This window comes from Tyto alba, unplaced genomic scaffold (genome assembly GCF_018691265.1).
Source record: "Tyto alba isolate M040663 unplaced genomic scaffold, T.alba_DEE_v4.0 Super-Scaffold_10, whole genome shotgun sequence".
NCBI lineage: Eukaryota > Metazoa > Chordata > Aves > Strigiformes > Tytonidae > Tyto > Tyto alba.
The window spans coordinates 10,365,115-10,387,053 of NW_024881262.1; the positions used below are offsets into that span (position 1 = coordinate 10,365,115).

General features: G+C 37.2%; 1 protein-coding gene across 7 annotated transcripts in view; it reads left to right on the forward strand.

Annotated features, from left to right (window-relative positions):
- ATP11B (ATPase phospholipid transporting 11B (putative)) overlaps nucleotides 1–21,939 on the forward strand; it is a 67,106-nt gene that overhangs the window by 12,827 nt on the left and 32,340 nt on the right. For all 7 annotated transcript variants that reach the window (XM_033006431.2, XM_033006427.2, XM_033006430.2 and 4 more), the window contains exons 2-11: nucleotides 3,995–4,111; nucleotides 4,945–5,034; nucleotides 8,016–8,096; nucleotides 12,358–12,465; nucleotides 12,637–12,765; nucleotides 12,890–12,993; nucleotides 14,212–14,259; nucleotides 18,167–18,231; nucleotides 18,784–18,865; nucleotides 20,146–20,296. In XM_033006431.2, the coding sequence (XP_032862322.2) occupies nucleotides 3,995–4,111; nucleotides 4,945–5,034; nucleotides 8,016–8,096; nucleotides 12,358–12,465; nucleotides 12,637–12,765; nucleotides 12,890–12,993; nucleotides 14,212–14,259; nucleotides 18,167–18,231; nucleotides 18,784–18,865; nucleotides 20,146–20,296 (975 nt within the window). The remainder of the gene's footprint in view (nucleotides 1–3,994; nucleotides 4,112–4,944; nucleotides 5,035–8,015; nucleotides 8,097–12,357; nucleotides 12,466–12,636; nucleotides 12,766–12,889; nucleotides 12,994–14,211; nucleotides 14,260–18,166; nucleotides 18,232–18,783; nucleotides 18,866–20,145; nucleotides 20,297–21,939) is intronic.

Below are 21,939 nucleotides of genomic sequence, written 5' to 3' on the forward strand. Positions count from 1 at the left end.
TGTAGTGGAAGGTGTCCCTGCCCATGGCAAAGGGGTTGAAACTAGATGATCTTCAAGGTCCCTTCCAACCCAAACCATTCTGTGATCTATGCACTAAGGCAGAAACTACTTCAGTAGATAACTGCTGGAAAACTAACTTGTTGAAAGATATTAGTGACGACTGAATTTTTTTTGCAAGATTCAAAATTTAATTTAGGGATTCTCTGCTCATGCTATTTAGCTGCAGAAATCCTTTGACAAGGGCATGTTACCCTAGTTTTGCAGCTGAGTTTGGTAATGACATTAGAAAGGGAAAGAAATGTCTAATAGGTGAAATTAGGAAACAGTGTGCTTTCTGTACCTCTTTGCTGGCTTGCGTATAGATACTATGCAAAATCTCTTTGCCTGGCAGAAATTTGGACTATAAATCAGTTTTGTGTCAGGAGCAGGATCTGTGACCAGCCCCACAGTTACAGAAAAGTTAAAGGCATTTCAATTCTTGAACAGTTAAGTTCAATGTCTGTGCAGAATTTTCCTTGGAGAGGTGTGTAATTAAAATTTCTCTGGAAGATGTACTTGTTTGAAGTCTCACCAGCTAATTATGTGATAACAGTGTTGTTGGGTAATTTCAAATGATCTTTAATATTTAGACATGAAACTTAGGAATTCTGGCTTCTGTTCCCAGCTCTGACACTTATTTCCTGCTGTGACTACAGTCAAGTCACTCAGGTTGTCCCAGATGTGTCCTTTTCCAACCATAGCTCTGACAACTGAAGAGGTTCATCAGCCTGCCTTGCTTTTGCATTACCATCTCCATAGATTTGCTGACTGCCCAGCTTCTGCACTTTCTCTGTGGTAAATTTCAACAAAACAGAGTTAAATGTGTATAGAATAAAATTTTAAGGTGATTTAGCTGCACGTCTGCACCCCTGGTATGGCCTGAGGTTCTCATTTGGAAAATAGATTCCTTGCTTTCAATCAGCTGAGTCTGCTTCAGCAGAGGAGTTCTCCTCTGATGGATGTGCTAGTGCAGTTAGGCTTGAGTTGTATGGAGGTCTTTACTTTGCATAATAAAAATGTCATTAAACTCATGAACTTTCAGGTGCTCAGATAGCAGCCTGAAAAGTGCATATAAATACTTTGGAAAAAAATCAGTGATACCCTAGTCACTCTGAAATTTTTCATTTATCTTTTAATAACTTTCAGAAAGTGGCAAGAAGATTAGCATTTATCACCATCAGAAGACTGCCAGTCGCTTTCTCTGCTTTTTCTGTTTTTTCCCTGCTTTACATCTGTTTGGTTTAGAGTGGAATTTTTTCAGGCTGTAGAATGTGACTTTCCAAAGTGAGGATGTCTGGCATTTTGTGATTGCCAGACATTTTCTGAGGTAGAAAAGATCTGTGTACCTAGTCTTACTAATTAAGCACATTTTTTTTCTTGCTTGCAAAACACTTTTATTGTGGCATCTTCTGGATTGATTTAGAAATAATGTGTCACTAATGCCAGATATCCAAAATGCCTCTGCTACAAACATTGTTCTCATTTTAGATTTTGTGTCAGCATTTAACAGGTGTGTTTTTTTCATCTCCCATGCTTGTATTTCTTAAAGTTGTGAACAGTTCCTTTTTTTTTTTTTTTTTTTTTTGCTTTCGGCATCCTATATGCTTTTTCTCCTGTCCTTCTCCCTATCTACGTTTTGTCTCCCTGCTCCACTCTTATCTTTAAACAAGTTTTCACACTGGAGCATGTGACTGGAGCAGCCTTCCACTGCTTGTTATCTAAAGTTCATTCTCCTTCAAGTCTCTTTGAAAAATTCCCCTTCCTTTCTTTATTCCTACTTTCTTCTGGACCTCTTCCTTTCTGAAGCAGAATGTTTCTGTAGTAATGATGCCAAATAGAATAATTTGTATGTTTTAAATGATTTTTTAATTATTCCTTTACTTTAAAATGGCACCATCCTGATTGTGAACATACCTAATGCCCTGTGTTAGAGATATGTATGGATAAAAGAAAATTCTTGGTTATACCAGCCATTTTTTATGTAGCTCATTGTGCTCACTGTTCATCATACTCTATAGTTAACTAGTACAGAAGTATCTTCTGGTGGAGTTCTGTGAAGTGTCAGGTTTTATTTGTCAGGAATCAAGGTGTGAGCCTGCTTTCACAAGTGGAGCAACACAACTGCAAAGGTAGTTTCCTCACCTCCTGTAGTGGAATTGGTAATGCCCTTTCTAGCTGTTTCATCAGTTGTCCTTTCAATTGGCATCAGAGAACAATGAGTCTACGTATGCACTTCAAAGTTGGTTCTGAGATTAGGAATGCGTGACACTCATGCTGAAATTCACCACTTCCTGGACAATCACTGATTCCTTGTCAAACAACTTAACAGTTGAAAATTTCACTTCACTAGCTTGTTCCATGTCTTAAAGCTTTTTGGTTTTTATTTTAGTAATTTTCTTAGCCTGTTTTCTGAATTAATACTGTTTCAGTGTCTTGCTTGTTGTCTTTTGCCATCACCTGCAGGTTAGAGCTAGGAAGGGTTCTGGTGAGTCATGTAGCTTCAGGAAACGCTCAATTAAAGATAGACTTGAATGACCTAGATATAAGCCCTTGTGTTACAGAGACATTGCAACCTTCCCATGTGACTTATTTTGGTTTTTAATTATTCCTTTCCATAAGAAAGAAAGTTTTGTTTGTTTTTCCAATATCCAAACTAAATTTTCCTAGCTGCAACTTCAGCCTACTTCTGTTCTTCTTTGCCCTTCAGATTATCCTTTTTTTTTGTTGGAACACTGTCTTTTATATATTTGGAATATGTGCTAATATATCCCAAGTTTCTTTTCCTGTAGGCTAAATGACTCTAATTTGTTTGCTCTTTGCTTTTTAGATTGTTTAGCCTTGTGTTGTATGTCATGTTTTCAGGATCTCTTGTGTCTCATGTTCCACTCTTCTGGATGCTGTCCAGTTGGTTCACAGTGATTCAACTGTGGATCCCACTCCTCCTCCAGCCTCCTTAGTACTGAAGGCCTTTTTCTCAATGGGATAATACTACATATTCAACCTGTGATTGGCTATAGCCTTTTGATCTTTTTCTACAGAACTCCTATATGGGCTTTTATTCTGGTTTTGTAGATGCAGTTAATTGTGTCTAGTGGCTGTATCTTTCAGTCTTCCGTGCATCTGATTAGTTAAAATGATTTTGAATTTTTTCTTGTAAGTTGGTGTTCTTGCAGTCCTGAGGTGGTGTTATCCGCGAATTTAACACCTGTATGCCCCTTCCCCTCACAGAGGCAGTTGATGAAAATACTGACCATTAGACCTGCATCAGGGCTTTGGTTCCAAGGGACCTCACTCAGATCTTCTGTTTTGGCAGGAAACTACTGATAAGTAGTTCTGAGTATCTTTTTTTATGAATTTGCTTTCAGTGTTGCTACCACTCATCTACGAATTGGTGGTAATGGCAGGAAATAGTATTTGAGGTTAGACAAAATGTTAGTTTGTAGATACAGAACTTGTTTGGAAAAAAACTGTTGTGTAGTCAGATGCATATGCTTTTGTTTTTAAGCTGGTGAGAATCTGTTCAAAATCCAATTATGACAGCATACTAATATGACTTGTTTTGACCTTTTACTTTTCTCATAGTCTGTTAAGGTCATCATGAGCATGGCTATGAGGTTTTGTAATCTATATATGTTTTCGGATCCATTTGTTTCTTCAAGTTTGCATGATAGCAAGTATTCTCTTACACTTTTTGAGACTTAGGATTTTTTCTTTCATTTTCCAGAATCAGTACGCAACCTCAATAGAGATTTTCTCCATTTCCTCCCCAATTTTTGAAAATTCTCTGGACACAACAGACTTTAATTTACATGTTAATTTTGTTTCCCATTCAAAAGCCACTATTCCGAAACTGCTGCTTGATACCTGGATGTCACTTTTCAGCACAAAGATAAGTTTTACAAAACTACAGTTAATAAAATAGTCTTTCTTGATCATCTTTTATTTTGTGTTTTAGGGTTTTGACCCACCGCATCAAAGTGATACAAGAACTATTTATATAGCAAATCGTTTTCCCCAGCATGGGCATTATGTTCCTCAGAAGTTTGCGGACAACAGAATCATATCATCCAAGGTAGGGAATCAGTTTGTCATGGCAAAACCACTTGATATGTTACTTAGTTTTTGTAGGAAATATGCATGTATGTATTATGTCTAAAGGTGCATGTACAGCATTCAAAATGAAACAAGCTCTAAAATTCTTTGATGAAAAAGCTAGGTTGTTTCCTGTATAGCTTTTCTCCTTGTCTCATCCCTCTTTCCTCAGAACATGACTAAGTGCAGAACAATTAAGCGTCTTGGTCAGAATTTCTGAAGACTAGTAGGTTTTAAACCAGCATTGCTCATGCCTGGATGTGATACACGGAACCACTTTAAAAGAAGGATGAAATGGGTTGTGATGATTTATAAAACAGCCAAATTGTAAACTAGTACTCTGCATAAAATAAATCAGCAGTGGAGTGCAATTGCAGATTCCCTCCTACTGTGACCTTGGATTGGAATCAATAGAACTGATGGTGGGGATGTGTCTTACTGCTGTAGTGTAGGAGAGAAAGTTACAGCTGCAAGAATTAATTTCTTCTCTGCTGCCCAGGATGCAAGCAGCCAAATGACTCCAGCTGCTCCTGTCCCACTTGATAGGAGACCATTTAAAACTTCAACTGTAAAGGCAATGCAGTTGCTATCCCTGCTTTCCTGCTAGGTGTACTTAAAAATAAATAAATATAAATTGGATACAGCAGGTCTGTGTGGGAATAGGGCAAGATCAGAAGAAGGTTTGGGGGAGAGGAGATGGAAAATAAAAATATTTAGGTTAAGAGAGTTCAGTGGGAATGGAACTGGCTTTTACTGAAAAATTATTCAGTATGTCATAATGGTGGCTCTCTCTCTCTCTCTCCCTTTTTTCAGTATACAGTGTGGAATTTTGTTCCAAAAAACTTATTTGAGCAGTTCAGAAGAGTAGCCAACTTTTATTTTCTGATTATATTTTTGGTTCAGGTAAGTTGAATAATAGTCAAGAAATTGCAATTTATGTTGTAAATTCTGACACTGTTTTTTGTTCTATTAATTTAACTTCCCTACTTACATATTCTGTCTATAAAAACATGATGTTTCCAGTTTCTCTGAGAAAATAACATAACTTTAAAAAGAATTATGTCCAAATTTACGTACTGTCCTTAGGTTTTATCTTCATGAATGCTGGTATATTTAAGTGTACAGCTTCAAAGTCCATTGCACTGCCAGCGCAAGGACTCAATTATCTGCTTCCAAATAGAATTTTAAATCTGTTAAGTTAGTAATAAAATTCCAGATAGGCTTTTTGATTTTTGTGGACATTGGTGGTGTTTGGATAAACCAGGACTTTTACTCTGTGTGGTTTTTAGGTGCTTCTTGGACACTAGTGTGCAGAAATACAGACGTTCAAGTTCACTTGCATCAAATTGGGCAGTACACTTGCTCTTGAGCAGAGCATAGATTAGTGTGTATTTTCATTGTAGGTGGAATCCTACTTTTGTAAATCAACATTCTATTGTCACACAGTTCTAAGATCCTCAAATTTAATTTGTTCTGTTAAAATGAAAACAGAAAAATTTGCAGCTAGGATTAAAAGTTTGTCAGTTTTGAAGACAACATTTAGTGCTGTTGTAGATGAAGCAAAAGTGGAAGGAAGGTTGTAAGGAGAGTTAATAACTTTTAAAAGACCAGTTAATATCTGAGACAGATACAAGATTTTGGGGTACACAAACTTTTCTTTCATGATAAAATAGAATGCTTTGAACATGTACAGCCCTCCAGTGATTAAACAACATTTACAGCATACATCTGAAAAAGATGGTACCTCACTTGACAAAAAAACAGGAATAGTAAAGAGTTCATAAAATTTGTCTGTAATTGTGCAAGATGTCAGTAGCACGGTCAGTTATGCAATTTTAATCCATTGCCTCCTGTGTCCCTTGCTCTTGTTCTTTCACATTTAGAAAGCATGAACTTTCTAATAAGCTGAAAATTCCTGTGTTGGGTGTTACTAAAGTCTTACAGTTCTAACTTAGTCTACAGAATGCATTGCCCATCCCACCTTCCTAGTTAAGAATATTGACTTTGTCATTCCTGTTATGATGTTTCATGCTGTTTAACATACTGTAGCATGAGAAAGAAGGGGACATGTAAGAAATGGAACATAAATGTTACTTAAAATAGCCACAGGCAGTGTTGCACTTTTAATGCTTTTGTTTCTTTTTAATGCAAATTTAGGTGTTCAATTTTGAGTCACACTCCTTTCAAACTGTTAGACTTCAGTAATACCTAATTGTGATGTCCATGAACAAACACAGATCTAAAGGCAGAGTGTAATCCTGTCGTTCTCTCAGTTTGTGACTCAAGTGGATACCCTAATTTGTACAGGAAATGTCTTGTCTCTATGTCTGTGTTCTTGGAAACAGAACAAGAGAAAAGCTACAGTCATTTTTGTTCATTTGCTAGAATGAAATTCTGGTTTTATTCAAATCCCATTTGGAAGTTCATTAATATCTAATGTGTTTTTTTCTTTTTATTAGGCAAAGGTGCCTTTAAAAGTTGATCACCATGGTATCTTCTCTGTCATATGAATCTCATGTGACCAAGATGCAGTGTCTGTCATTACCATCTTATTCCACTGGGGATGACAGAGCTGGGGCAAGTTCTCATTGTGTGATTTGAACATGCAGCACAGTCCAGTCCGTATTGTTCACCAGACACATGCATGCCAGAAACGTGGTGACAGACTGCATTTTGGTCGCATGGGGCTCTGCACCGGTTTTGTGATGGATGCGTGTCCAGCTGTGTAGCAGGCAAAGGGCCATGGTGTTCCACTGAAAGAGAAGAAAGGAGCAGGCTGGTGTGACAATTCCACCAGCACATAATTTGCTCTATTTTCACATATGACTCTCTTGAGAAAGGAGGAGAGAGTGTAGATGGCAGAAGTGTCGTGGTTAGCCCTATCCAGCCAGAAGTCAGATGCTTTTGGCATGGGTTTTCCTGGACAACATGCTGACAAGCTGAAATTGCAGTGCTACAGATGAAAAACAGACAAAATTGCAAACTAGATCTGATTTTTGTTGTGTTCTATAAATTGTGTTTCAGTGGAAAAAAAATAAAAGCTCATGTATATGTTGTAAAGTGGCATAATCTGTTTCTCTATGAGGTTCTTGGCTCCTAACAGAGTAAACCTCATCTATGATTTTTTTTCTTCTTCTTCTTTAATGGTTCCCAAAGCAATTCCATAAGTCTCAGGTAAAATGGATCAAATCAATGTATGTGGTTTTGAATAGTTCTTGTGTGTATTTTCTTTACAGCACTTGACCATGTTGGGTTTTTTTCTGCAGCAGAGGAGAAGCACTAACATGCTCCCCACATACAGAATTGTAGTGTATACACTGCACTTTTGGCATGCCAGCAATAATAGCACACGTTGTAAAAACTGCATGTTAACTTGGGGGAACCAGAAAGGAGCATCCTAAGAAAGAGTGTTCTCTAATATCTAAACTGTTGGAAATTAAAATTTTTAACTTCATTTTCACTTCTGAAGTGGATGTTGCTATACCCTATATTGCTGTTAAGCAGCAGATCATATAAAGTATTGAAACAACTTAATGAAATGTCTATTTTTTTCCTTTGTAATATACTTTTGAATTAATCTTTGTAGGATGAAAACATGTTTTTCTCTTAATAAGGACTCTTAAAATTGGTACATGCATTACAAATATGATTGTCTGTTCTGTGCCCTAGGACCTTTCTTTGCGTCATTATTGACATGTATTATTTAGGTGCCAGGAACTGAGTTTTGCTTCAGAAATCCTGCAAAAGGTGCAATAAAAATATTGGTGTGCTATAATGAGGAGTTTGGAAAGTAGTTGTCATCTTGTTTTGTTGTTTTTTTTTTTTGGAAGGTACAATTGCAAAAATAAAATTGGTCCTAATTGTCATATTTTTTTCTCTTTTAGCTCATGATAGATACCCCTACTAGTCCTATTACCAGTGGATTGCCATTATTCTTTGTCATAACTGTGACAGCCATAAAACAGGTAAAGGGGAGAAATCTTGTAGCATGAAGTCTTTCTAGGGTAAAGTTAAGTAACAAAGGCTGACCAAGATAATGTTTATATACAAAAAATAAAAAAGGTGCCATTTTTAGAAAGGATTTTGTATTTAATGTTTCTTGTTAGATGCTTGGACTTGAGCATTTTGGTTAGTTGTCAAGTGCTCAGTGACTCACTGCAGTACCTTTAAATGGACAGTGAATGACTGTCAGACAGCATTTTTGTCTAAACATTGCATGTCACTTGTTATGAGACCTTTCCTGAAAGCTCCTCACTTATTTCTTTGGCACACCTCGCTGCATATTAAAGCCAGTCCTCTCATATGACATCCTGAGAAAGGAGCTTAGGTAAGTGAAGCAATGGTGCAATCCATGTTTGTTGGTAGTTAAAAGGCAAATTTTGCCCCGAGGAGTATGTTTCATGCCATAAAATATGTATTAACTGTAATTCTGTACCAGGTAAAAGGTCCAGTTGAGAAAGCTTCTGGTTTTGCTTTCTTTTTCTTTGGTTGCATAAACCGTTTTTGAGTGCTTCATAGCGCTTGAACTAAGACAAATCTTCTGAGTTTAATAGAAATCTTGTTCAAACATCATACTACATTCTACTAAGATCTAAAGCCCCTGGAAGAAGAATTTTTAAAAACTTCAGACACGAACAGAAGATTTTTTTCTTGTTTTAAGGGTTTAAAGAGGAAAAAAAAAAAAAAAGGAGAAGGAAACAAACACATAAATAAAGAGGTGATGTGGATAGAAGCTATAATCTCTTCTGCAGGGAGGTAATTCTCAGAAACTATCTCCTTCAAAGAGCTTGCCAGTGCTCTCTGGGGAAGAGGTGCAGTCATATCAACTGAAAAGTAAGCGGGAGACTTATGGAGCTACAACTGGAATTTCAATTTGCCTTCCGTACCAGTAAGACCCAAAGCCACCCTGAAATAGGGCAAAAGTAAAAATATCTCTAGCTTCCAAACAGATAGAACGGTGTTTGGGGCAGAGGGGATGTAAATGCTGGAGTAATACTTGAACTAACATTTCATCTTGTTGCTGTGCAATTTGTATAGGTAGAGTGCCCTAATCCAATTGCAACTGTTATCATCACCTCTAAAAATCACATGTTCAAGAGCTATAGTCATAAGTAGGCAATGGAAAATGTCCCTTGAAGCTGTGTGAACTGAAAGAGATTGTGCAATTTAGTTATAAACAGTAGATTTTTTCCAGAAAGAAGTTGGACTTGTATAAGTCCAAAATAGTCCAAAACAATCTATTACTATCCTGTTTCCAGATGTCCAGTCTTATATTGGGAAATTTAAGTATCTTACTATCAAATGCAAAGAATATAGATTCTGTCATTCCTTCTAGAAGTTTCAAATCTTGTTGCCTGAAAAGTCATTAATAAGTTTTTCTGACTGTCTTGATGTCTCTGCAAGGACTATTGGAACCACTTAAACCGATCTAATGGACTCACATATTTATCCTACCAGCTGCAAAGTAGGCAAACAGTATTCACAAGCTGTTATCTTGGAAAGACAATTCAGTGTGCTATTTCCAACAGGCTGCCCTTGGACAAGGAAGAAAGATGAATCTTCAGTTGGAATGCAGAGAGGAAAATAACCAGTATGGTCTCAAAACCAACTTCCATTTTCCGTCAAAGCAGAAGTGGAATAGGAAGCAGATTTTAGGGGAAGAAACCCCTTTTGGAAGCAGTGGGGCACTGGTTTTATACAAAGTTTATTAGAATAAATGTAAAACTATGACTAAGTAGTTTCTCTAAAGATGAAGAGGCAAAATAGAAGCATTGACCATATGTGGGTTTGAGAAGCTTAGCAGTGTGTAGAAAAATTCCCCTGCTTCCAGAAGGCCAGTTAACATGGCACCTCTAGCAAACCTCAAAACTCAGCTTTATTTTAATCTCAGCCAAGAAGATAGAACTTTTTCTTCTTGGAAGTGTAATTGCACCTAGGTCAGAAGAAGGACATGCAAGACTGCAAAGTGATGCAACTTAAGCTGTGTCATTTTGTCTATCTTGTTAGCCAGAGCGCTTTCCTCCTTATGCCTGTGAAGATCTGTATGCAGTCATCAGAGGAGTCCAAAATTAGAAAATAAAATGAAAATAAAATAAAAATTAAAGTTACAAGAACCCAAATCAAAATACAACAAAATAGGAGTAGTTCCTAAGGAACTCTGGGGAACTGAGTCCATTTCAGTAAGTTCATAGGTACTTAGCAAACAAGCTGATTGAATACAGATGTTTACATGACTGTCAGGTAAATTAGAAGCATCTATTTTGCAGGTTTCAATTAAATATAGACTTAAACTGAGAATGAAAAACCTAGTAACGTGATATGCAGGCCTTTTTTAATTTTGTCCTTTTCTCAAGTATATTGATGCAGTTACTTAAGCATGACTATAGAATATAATTTGAGGGATTTTCATCTAGTTTCTGTTCATTCGATTAAGCAACATTCCCTGTATTCCTATTGCATCTTTTGCAATATTTGTATTTTTGCAATATTTGCAAGTAAGGATAAGGAACGGTCTCAAAAATGTTACAGTAGGTAAATTTTGGGGAAATTTAAACTGACCACAGTAATTTGGCTCTTAAGAATTCCCTGGTGTGAGATGTCACCCTTGTGTTGTAGGCAATAGGTGTCAGCTGGAGAAAGCGCTGAAATCTGTACTTTCTAAAAAAGGTAAATTTCAGTACTTTGCCAAATGCCCATATTGCTCAGCTGTTCAGGTTTATGAGACAAATGCCCCAAGGTTACTGGATGTTAGTTATATCCTTGTTTTCTTCTGTCAGTCACCTTTAACAAGGATCTGTAGGTACTGACTCTTCCTTTTTCATACAGATTAGGAAGGAGTTAGGGCTTTTAGGATTCTGATTTCCCGATATCTCTTTGTATGGCTGCTGTTACTGTACACTTCTTAATTATTTCTTTTTAAGCACTTGGCATATAAAGCTTCCATATTTTGCCTTTTTTTTATTTCCGTTTTTCTATTTCTTGTAGTGTAGTTGTGCTGTCCTTATACATTTGTGCTAGTAAAGTGGAGGTGCATGGAGGTAGAATTGCAAAACTATACTATTAACATGCTAAAATCGTCATACAACTTTCGTCCAAAGTCCAATCAACCACAGAATTCTCCAAACTGCATCTGCATTAGTAGTCTTTGTATTATGACAATCACATATAACGTTTGTAACGTTCTAGGATGCGTTGGGATTGTGCCTGCTATTTCAGAGGGGCCCTTTCTCCTGCCTGCAAACTTTCAAGGAAGTGGTTTTAACTCTTTCACGTTCGTTATACCTATAGAAAAGCATTTTAGGAAATGTCTCTCTTACTTCTACTCAGTTGTAGGAGTCTTGCCAGGATGTTAGAGACACTTGAACTTCCTGCATAGAGTGATCCATTTCTTGTGCTTGCTCGTGGGGCCTTCCAAATAGTACTTACACTTGGAGATCAGAGATCATGCTATTGACAATCATGCTATTAGATTAAATAAGCAATGTATTAATAGTTTAGGAAAACAGGAGAGGAATAATATACCTAGATTCACCTTCATGAATGTTTGCACATGTGTGTACATGGGATAAAGGATGCTTAAAGAGGTATCGATTATCATGTAAAGGAAAACTGCCTAATTTGTCTAATAAAAACTCAGTTGCTGTGAACTGTTGCATTAGGACTCACAAAGAACTAAAACCTTCTCAGTCATCTCTTGCCATACAGATCTGATGTGTGAACAGCGTGTCATACAAAATTAAGAAATCTTAGTATTTCATGCATAAACTATGGCAGTAACTATAGGAAGTGCTATATGGTATGACATGAGGAAGTAATTTCAGTCTGATACTTCTCTTAAACAAAAAAAAAACAACCAAACAAAAAGAAACCAAAGGAGAGAGTAGTCACAATTTTGTGGTATATTAACCCATGTAGAGAAAAGATTGAATGAATGCTTGTTCAGCTGGTCTGCAGGAAATGTCACTGCCTGTTTGTTTTAGCAGAACACGGGACTGTTAAGTTTCTTCACCACTTTTTCTCCTTTATTTCTCTTTATTGGTGTGAAGTGGGTGAAAATGAAGAGGTTTCCCAGATTCTTGAGTAACATCTGTGGTGGAAACTCAAGAGAAGTTAGTAACTATATTTGGGCTATGCAGCAACTAATTTGAAGCACATTTGCTTAGAAGATATTTGTTATGTTTTACAGGTTTCTTGCTTAAAAGGTAAATGTGTATGTGTTTTCCACAGGGTTATGAAGACTGGCTACGACATAAAGCAGACAATGAAGTAAACGGTGCTCCAGTTTATGTTGTTCGAAGTGGTGGCCTTGTAAAAACTAGATCTAAAAACATTCGGGTATGTGGCGAAGGAGAAATTGAAAATTGTGTTTCTATTAAATAGCTAAAGCTCTTGTTTCATTACTAATCGTTGTGGCCTGTTTCAGCGTGACTCAGTAACAATGCTGAAATTAATTCTTCTCTTTTAAAACTCGATTTGTACACTTTTCATTTGTGTTTACTTCATTAGGTGGGGGACATTGTCAGAGTAGCCAAAGATGAGACTTTTCCTGTTGATCTGGTGCTTCTGTCATCTGATCGAGCCGACGGTTCATGCCATGTTACTACGGCAAGTTTGGATGGAGAGACCAATCTTAAGGTTTGAGTTACTGTTATGAAATAGAGTGTAGTTCATTTACAATGCCTTTTTTATTTCACCCTGTTGGAGTACCTTCCCTGCCCGGTAGTCCTGTATCATTAACTTAATGGACACTGTTTTACAGACACATGTTGCAGTCCCAGAAACAGCAGTGTTACAGTCCGTTGCCAACCTGGACAAACTTGTAGCAGTTATAGAATGTCAGCAGCCAGAAGCAGATCTATACAGGTATCACTTTATTAGTAAATATTTTGAAATTAAATCAAAATGAGGTGTTTAATAATGTTATGGGTCTTGCTGGGATTATAATAGCTTCAGACATCTGCTTAAATTTCAGGTTTTAATACTTAGTGTGTTTATATGTATGTAATTACTGAAAGTTGCTAGTGACAAGTTTTGCATTTTAATCAGGTGATATTTCTGTTCTAACCAGTTAACTTGTTTCCAGATTTTAAAAAATTAAATGGCCTGTGAGTCTGAGCAGGTTGGAGAAAGAGTTGTACAGGTTCTACCAGATTTCAATACTATGTAGTTGGTTTTTTTTAAAAATGGAATTACTTAAACCATAGCAAATTGTTGTAAGCTTATGTTGATTCTAAGGATATGTGTTGGTCATATTCATTTTGCTTATGCTCCAGCGAAGATTTGAACGCCATTCTTCAATAGCCAAAATTTAGATTAAAACCAGTGGTATCTGAGTGTGCTTCATTTCAGCTTTTAACATCAGCGAGCAATGCCCTAGACTCTGTAAAACAGCATCATTGGTAACAAAAGTTATATTCCCATCCAGATTTCTCCTGAGTTGTATAATGGAAAATGGTAGGTGTCAAGTAGTAGTTCTCAAAATCCAAGTATATCGCAGCAGCTATTCTTAAGTAAAATTTGGGATCTTTGTGAAATATTAGATTCTTAAAAACTAAGATACTTGGTTTGAACAGCTGTTCAAATATTTGATCTTTAGCTCAGTTTGTAGAGAACATCAAGTTAAGATACAATTACTATAGAAGTTTATGTTCCTATTTGTATCTAGGGTTATGTTAAATATGCAAGTGTCAGATTTTAAAAGCAGAGTATATTGGCTCTATTAAGTGAAAATTACTGTTTCTGATGGATACTATGCTAATGTGTATTTGTTGGAATTATTTCTTACTGAAACATGAAGAAGTCACAATGTTTTAACTAAGAAATACAATCTTTTGTGGTTTTATTAATGAAACCTAATAGGCTTTCTCAAATGACTGTTTTTTAAAGGATAAAAGTTTCTGTTGTTATACATCTCTTGTAAAATTATTGTTAGTGTTGCTATATTGTTCTAGTTTGATTGTTAAAGAAAGTTGATTATTTTGTACTTGTGAATTGTTAATTACTCTTCTATAAATACAGAGGAGTTTTTTACTTTTTTCAGTCTTTATGTAGATATTTCTAACACGTGGTCATCTTTCATAGATTTGTTGGACGAATTACTATAAGTCAACAAACTGAAGAAATTGTACGGTAAGTAAAATTTTATTAGATTAATGTTTAGAACTCGTGGAGGTTGTTAAAATCATGACCACAAAAAAGGGTTATTGTTGAATATACGAAAGGGAGGGGTATTTTTACTGAAAGTGTCAAGTGTAGCTATATACTTCAGATGGACAGGAGAAAAAATTAATGAAAGAAATTTCATTACTACCCAGTTTTTCAGATTTAATAAGACAATTCTGGAGAGCTTGGCTGTTCTGAAGGGAGGTAATTTTAAAGTACTGGTAATCAGCTGGTACTTTGTTGCTATTTGTTATTTAAAACGTTTTTCCAGTGGCATATTATGTAGAGTACAACAGATTCCCTGTCATCTGTTTATCGGAGGCACTGAACAGGTGTTGTTTGCAGTTAGAATTCCTAGAAATTATTGGTCTGTGTTAACAAAGCCTCTGCTACAGATTTGTAGCTTTTAGTATAAATTTCAAACTACTGTACTACCTGGACTGTAAAGTTAAGTGCTTACATCTGTAATAGTCAACATGTAATTGTGTGCACATAAAGCTATATGCACATAATCATGTGCTCACAACCTTCCCCTGTGCAGTCATAGCAAGTAGCATACACCTAAACACATGCGAAAATACAAAAATGAAGTGAAGCTACTTACAGACCTACATGTAGATTTTTTTCAGAAGATTGCTAATTGCGATGGGTTGGCTCCAGCTAGCAGCTAGGCATGCACACAGCTCTTCCCGCCACCACAGCAGGACATAAGAGAAAATAGGAAGAACAGGAATGAGAAAAAGGTCATGTTTTGAAATACAGGGAAATCATTTGTAATAAATGGCCAGATTTTCAAGAATATTTAGCATGCAAGTCGTTTTCTTTTGAGAGTTGTTGATAATCAAGCTTTCAAAAAAACTTGGTTACCTCTTCTTAGAATGCGTAATGCTGTGTTATGATGTATAAATGTGTCACAGAAACAGGTAAATCTGCTACGATTCTTTCACTACTCTTCTGTCCAAAATGTTATCCTTTACACTTTTTTTTTGTGAAATTTCTACCTGAATCAGTCAGAAAGAAGAACTGAAAGACTCTCAGTCAGAGAGCCTCCTATGAGTCTGGCAAACATCTGTCAGTTTTAGAGAGGAGTAACATGGAGTTCAGAGTGAACCAACGAATTTTTAATGGTTTTGCAAGAAATATGGGAATGTAGAAGGCAGATTACTTGACCCCAAGTCCAATGCCTTAGCCCTCCTGTCAAACCGTCCCAGGGCCCCAAATCCACTCAGCTGCTTTCTAGGGTTGCTTTATGTGTTACTTCACTTAGAGCTTTTCAGAATTCACTACTGCCAAGCTTGACAGGTTCAGCTTTGGGATAATCTATCAAAATAATTTAGTTGACAACATATAACAAAGCCAGTTTAAAAGGACTGTGAAAAGTAGATGTAAGTTCTGACTACTGGTGGGGTTGTATCTTCTGACAGATAAACTTGTCTAGTCTGTGTTGCACTGGTTGGGGTTTTGTATTTTGGGTTTGTCAGACTGGTTTTTACAAACTGCAAAAAAATACTAGAATCCAGAAATACACATTGGGTTTCTTATATGAAAAGGTTAAATGCTTGAGCATTTAGGCCCTTTTAGTTCAATTTTTCAGGTAAAGTTTAAGTGTAGCCTAAAATATTAATATATGTATGTGAAATTTAAAGAACCTGTGTGTGTAATTGGTGCACATGGTATCTGTGATGGTAACTGTCACATTTGCAGTAACATTTAAGTTAAATATTTAACTGTGGGAGGTGGGGCTTGTTTTTTTGTTTTTGTTTTTTTTTTTTTTTTTTTTTGTTAATAACTCCAGGTTATGCTTTCAAAGCAACTTCAAGTATGAGAGGTTTGTTTATATAATAGTGATGATGGACTACCTGTGGTACAGCTAATGGAAATGAAAGACACGTGCAAGGGCTTATATGCCGTAGCACTTAGTATATGACCTTCAGTTCTTTTGCTCATACCCAGTATGTCAACCTGGCCACTGCAGTTGTTCAATTTCTGTTTTCATTTGAAACACTGGCAAAAATAAATAAATGAACAAATAAATAAATAAATAAAAGGTGCTTTCACTGTTTTTAATTTCAAACCAACCCAGCTGGCAGTTTCTAAGGATGATACAGATGTTGGAGTAGAACATACAGCTCTAATCTTACATGAACTTTAACTCTAACTGGACCTTTATTTTCACAGCGCTGTTTACAGTTAACAGCCTATGAAATTAATGTATCATTGTGGTGTGATAGATGTGAGGAAAATATATGAAATTTTGGTCTTGTGTTAGGAAGCAGAGCTTGCACTGTTGTGGTGGTGCTGTGTGTCCTGGGTTTGAGTGAGTGGAGTAGTACTTTTTTTGGTAGCAGGGGAGAGCCCCTGTGAGAAGCTTCTTGAAGCTCCCCTGGCTCCAAGTCAGCCCCACCTCTGCACCAAGGCCAAACCAGTCAGCTGCGCCTCTGCGATGACATATTTAAGAAGGGACCTGATGAGGAGGAGTCGGACTTGTGAGGAGCAGTTGTGGCAGCTGCATGGGCATCAAGGTCATTTGAGGAGTGGAGGAAGAAAGGAGGGGGGAGGTGTGCTGGAGCAGAGACCCCCCTGTATCCTGTGGTGAGATGACAGGGCAGATGTTCTCCCTGCTTCCTCCTCCACCCATGAAGGTCTGTGGTGGAGCGGACACTGATTTATGGCCCGTGAGGGGCCTCATACAGCCATTTAAGGTGGCTGCGCCTGAAGGAGATCAGGACCCTGTGGGAAGAAGCAGCCCCTGCTTTTGTGGTTCGGTGCTGGGACGGTTGCAGCATGCAAGGGTGTCCCACACTGGAGCAGCTCAAGAAGGGCTGCAGCCCGTGGGAAGGGCTCCAATTGGAGAAAGTTGATGTCCCACACTGGAGCAGCTAGGGAAATGCTGTGGGCCATGGGAGGGACTCGTGTCGGAGAAAGTTTGTGGAGGACTGTCTCTTGTGAGAGGGGAACCATACTGGAGCAGGGGGAAGAAGTTCCCCCCCATCAAAGGTGGAAGAAGCGGCAGCATTGATTGCACCTCCCATTCCCTGCCCCTGCACCACTGTGGGGAGGAGGTAGAGATATCAGGAACAAAGCTGAGGGAGCCTGGGAAGAAGGGAAGGGTGGGGGGAAGGTGTTCTCAAGATGTGGTAATGCATGTCACTGTCCTACTCTGTTAAGTGTTGTTGTTAGTGTCTGTAATAAATCTGTGTTCTTTTTTTCTTCCCCTAATGAGACTGCCTTTTGCCCATGAGCATAATAGGTGATTTGGCCCCCCCTGTCCTATCTCAAATCCCAAGCCTGTCTTATTTTCTCCTTGTCATCGCTGGGGGGAAGGAGAGAGTGAGTGGCTGTGTGGTGCTCAGTTGCCCTCTGAGCTGAAACGGTGACATGTGTCCATCTAGTTGTTTGTCTTTTCTCTGGTATGAATAGCTTTTGAACTTGCGAGATCATTTCAGTTTCACAGAAGGGTAGAAGTAAGATAGGTAAGATAGTCAAACCTAAAACAGCACTTGTGTTGCACTGTGAGCTCAACAGGATTTTTTGCCTGCTGGCTTCTCAAGTAGCTTGCAGGTCTCTCTGAACTAGCCATTTTGTTTATTTAGATCAATCACTAATTATGGGATATTGATCAGTAGTGGGAGAGTATGGCAGTGACCAGAGCAGTCATGAAAGAAAACCCAGAGCTCTGTGGAGGTCTGTGGGCGAGGTGGGTACAAGGGGTTAGAGGATTGAAGATGGACCTAAATGAGGGTGGTGTTGGAGTTTTCGCAGTGGGAATTCATAGGGGATATAGGACAACTTTGCATAGGAAACTGGATTTCACTAGTCCTACAGAATACAGACCAACTGATTTTTAAATGCTGATATATCTATTTCTTTTTAGACCTCTTGGACCTGAAAGTCTATTACTTCGTGGAGCAAGATTAAAAAACACTAAAGAAATATTTGGTTTGTAGACATCTAAATATTTAAAGAGTATTCTCTTCTTAAAGCATGTTAATGAACTGTGGTTTAATTCTACTTGCACTGAAGAAATTATAATAATCTTACTGACTGTTACCTGGGGGGATATGATTATAGATTAAAGTAATGCTTTTATGCTGAAGAATCTCTAAGGATATAAAATTCCAGCTCCTCTCTGAAAATATTTGAAGTGGTTTGATAAAGGAATAACTTGATTTCAATGGATAAATGACTGTTGTTACTGTTACCTGTTGTTCAAAAACTTTCTCCTGAGATTTACCATTCTGATTTCCATAAAATACAGAGCAGTACAGTCATAATAATGAGCAGCAGTTTAGTAGATGTTAAAATTATTTCAGTAGTACTGTTTTACTATATCAGCAAATTGCAAATAATTCAAAAATGCTATCTCACCATTGTACTGAGGTAAACACAAAACTAATATTACCTCTACCTCTTAAAATGAAAAATACTGCAAATTGTATATATTCAGAAAATAAAGTATAACTCTTTCTGCCCCCTCCCCTTCCTTCCCAGGTGTTGCGGTGTATACAGGTATGGAGACAAAGATGGCATTAAATTACAAGAGTAAATCTCAGAAACGGTCAGCAGTAGAAAAGTATGTTTATTTTCTAATATCTTTCTTATTTGTAGAGTTTTAACTTAGTTTTTTCTTGGTAACTTTAAAACCCTGATGATCTTGTCATTGGGTTATAGTCTAGGGAAGAAAGTGTAATTGCTTTGCCTTCAGTAGGAAGCTATGAAAATAAAATCCATTTCTTGGTATTTTGTCCTTTAGTGATTCTTTCAGTGGTGTACAAAGTTGAAATATCTGAGCTTAAAAAGGACTAAAGCAGAAAGTTATTTTGGGAAGTTTCTTTTTGAGCTGTGGAAATCATTTAATGATAGGTGAAATGTTGCTTGAACCAGATGCTCAGAGAGAGTTTTCACAACAGTCCCAGCCTCTGCTATTCTCTGCATCTTTTACTGAATAACTGCATTGTGCCTTTAAAGAGGATGGATCAAAATGAAGTCTTAATCTCTTACAAATTTTTCTCCTGAATTGTAATATTTGATAGAATGGAAAATAGCTTTGTTTCACATAGTCTGAAGGATATAGCCCATCCAGGTATGTTTTGCAATGAATCTTGTTTCTAGCACAAGTTGCAGGCTCAGTTTTAAAAATACTTGCTTGTAGTTACAGGATAGATGTTACTATAATAGAGATTTATATGTTGAACCTCAGTAATTATTTTAAAAAGAAAAGGGGTTCTGATATGTTGCTTTTATTCCAGTTACTAAAAATCTGAGGCAGCCTCCCAGCATTCTTTTGGAAACATGGGACTGATTTTTCTTCTATAGCCAGATAGAAACTAAACTGAAGAGTGCACAAGAATTCAGTCATCAAAGCAAGGGGTGGAAAGGTGGTCTAGCTAGCATTACGGAATATAGAGGCAAGTTTGACTGTATCCTGGTGTAGTGTGGCTTGGGTTAAATAATCAGATGCACATGGTAGTGCTCTTCTAACTGAAGGAAAAGGTGCAGCCTTGGATTTCCACTGTGGTTGGTTGTACTGCGTTCAGAGCCTTGCTAGATACTCAGGGAAGAAGAGAAGGGTAAGTCAGCCCCCAGAATCTTGGACAGCAGGCGTGACACATGCCAGCTGTTGGGGTATTCTTGCACCTTAATCTAGTCTTCATACTGCTATATGTAGAGTATATAGTCAGATGTAGGATTTATTTTCACTTTTCTTGCTTGTCACATAGAAACTTTATATCAAACATGGGATACATTTAAAAAAAAATTGTCCAATAAGAATTTAATCAATTCATGTAACAACAGTGTATCAACAGATTAAGTAAAATAAACTGCAGTTGTGCCTTTTTTGCTTCTTTGTAGGTCCATGAATTCCTTTTTGATTATTTATCTAATAATCCTCCTATTTGAAGCCATTCTGAGCACTATTTTAAAATATGCATGGCAAGCTGAAGAAAAATGGGATGAGCCTTGGTATAACGAAAAAACAGAACATGAAAGAAACAGCAGTAAGGTAATATAGTTCTACACAGTTGCATATCTGAGGAACCCTCAACCACTATATACGCAATGTGATATTTCTTATGTCTCTGTTCTTGAATTTAGGTGTAGCTACCGCATGATCCACTTGCAAGCCTGCGTGCTGTTGTCTCAGTATTTTTGAGAGAGTTAGTCCTATGTAGCCTTACCCTTGTGTAGAAATATCTTACCTGTTACTGGTTGGACTTTTTCTTCCTTTATGAGAAGACCAAGCTTTTTGAAAATTTTGTTTTTTGTTAGGACATATTCCTGATGTTCTGTGTTCCTGTTATAGTTATTTCTGTTTTGGGTGTCTTTTGTCATCTCTTAAATGAAAAGAGGAGGAGGATGGCTGTTCTTGTGCATGTTCCATTGCAGTGATTTCACAGTTCAGGCATTTTGGACATTCTGTGATGTTAAAATTGTTCACAGAATTTTGTAAGGCTGTAATTTTGCTCAAGCTCCTGCTTGCCTTCTCACTTTTCTGTAGAGGTTGGAGGGATACTTTGAAGTGTTCCTTAAGTCTGCAGTTCTGAGTAGTGTCTTTCTTTAATCAGTCTGTATTTTTCTGTGTTCTTTCTGTGATTTTTTTGTATGAGTCTGCCTTCTTCCAGAGCAGTTCAGGAGCTGGCTGAAACTGATTCTAAGAAGTAGAGGAGATTTTCAGAGCACAGAAGAATTGGAAATCCAGTTTCCACATGTGATGTGGTGTCAGATGTTTAACACTCACAGCCCCCTCCGCTTTTTCCATCTCCCAGAGAGTTGAGAATTGAATGTGCTCACTAGGTGCCACGTGTGTGAAAAGGTCCAAATCACAAGACAGGAGAGTTCTGTTCTGCTTCACAAGTAGAATTAAATTTATGGTTGGTACATAGTGGTTCAGGAAGGAAAAAGAATTAATTTGAGAATGTCTTTGATTCAAGGAGAGTTAAGAGTTTACAGACTCTTCAGCAGAACATGCAACTTTCTCAGAAGCTTGTCACGCGAAGTGTTTTTGTGGTTTAACTAGAAAAATACCTTTATCTCAATGCTGTGTTTTATTTAAAATTATTAATTCAGGTTATCGCTACAGTTATCAAAAGCTTCAGTGTATTCTAAAATAATATTATCCAAGTGTAACTGTTGAAAAGTATTAAATCAATTTAAAAGTTTTCAAATTGTTTAGTGACTTTTATTTTTAGTACCTGCACCCACTTAATGTGCTTTCAACTGTTTGAGGTGGTCAGTCAAATAAATTCTTGGTTCCTTTTAATTTGAAGTAGTTGCTGTGAAATTTAGACTAGCCTGTGGAGCCTTTTCAGTTCCGAATAGAATCAGGATAAGTATTTACTCAGTCTTTCCATTGCTTTACCTTTGCCTTCAGGAGCATATAGAGCCATCTGTGTTTCTGCATGTCACTCTCCTTCTATCATGTCTTTGTTTTTCTCTCTCCCTTGTCTACTTGCACAATCTGCTTTGCATTTCTTGGTATGCTGACATCCTTACTTGCAGTGCTTTCTCTGTTCATCTGTCCTGTGTTGTGCAGGTTGTTATTTAATAGTGCTTGAAAAGACTCTAATTGTCATGTCTTCTCAGTATATCTTTTCTTACATGAATTACTGCTATCAGTCTTTATTTATCTTTTCTGGTTTAGTTTGA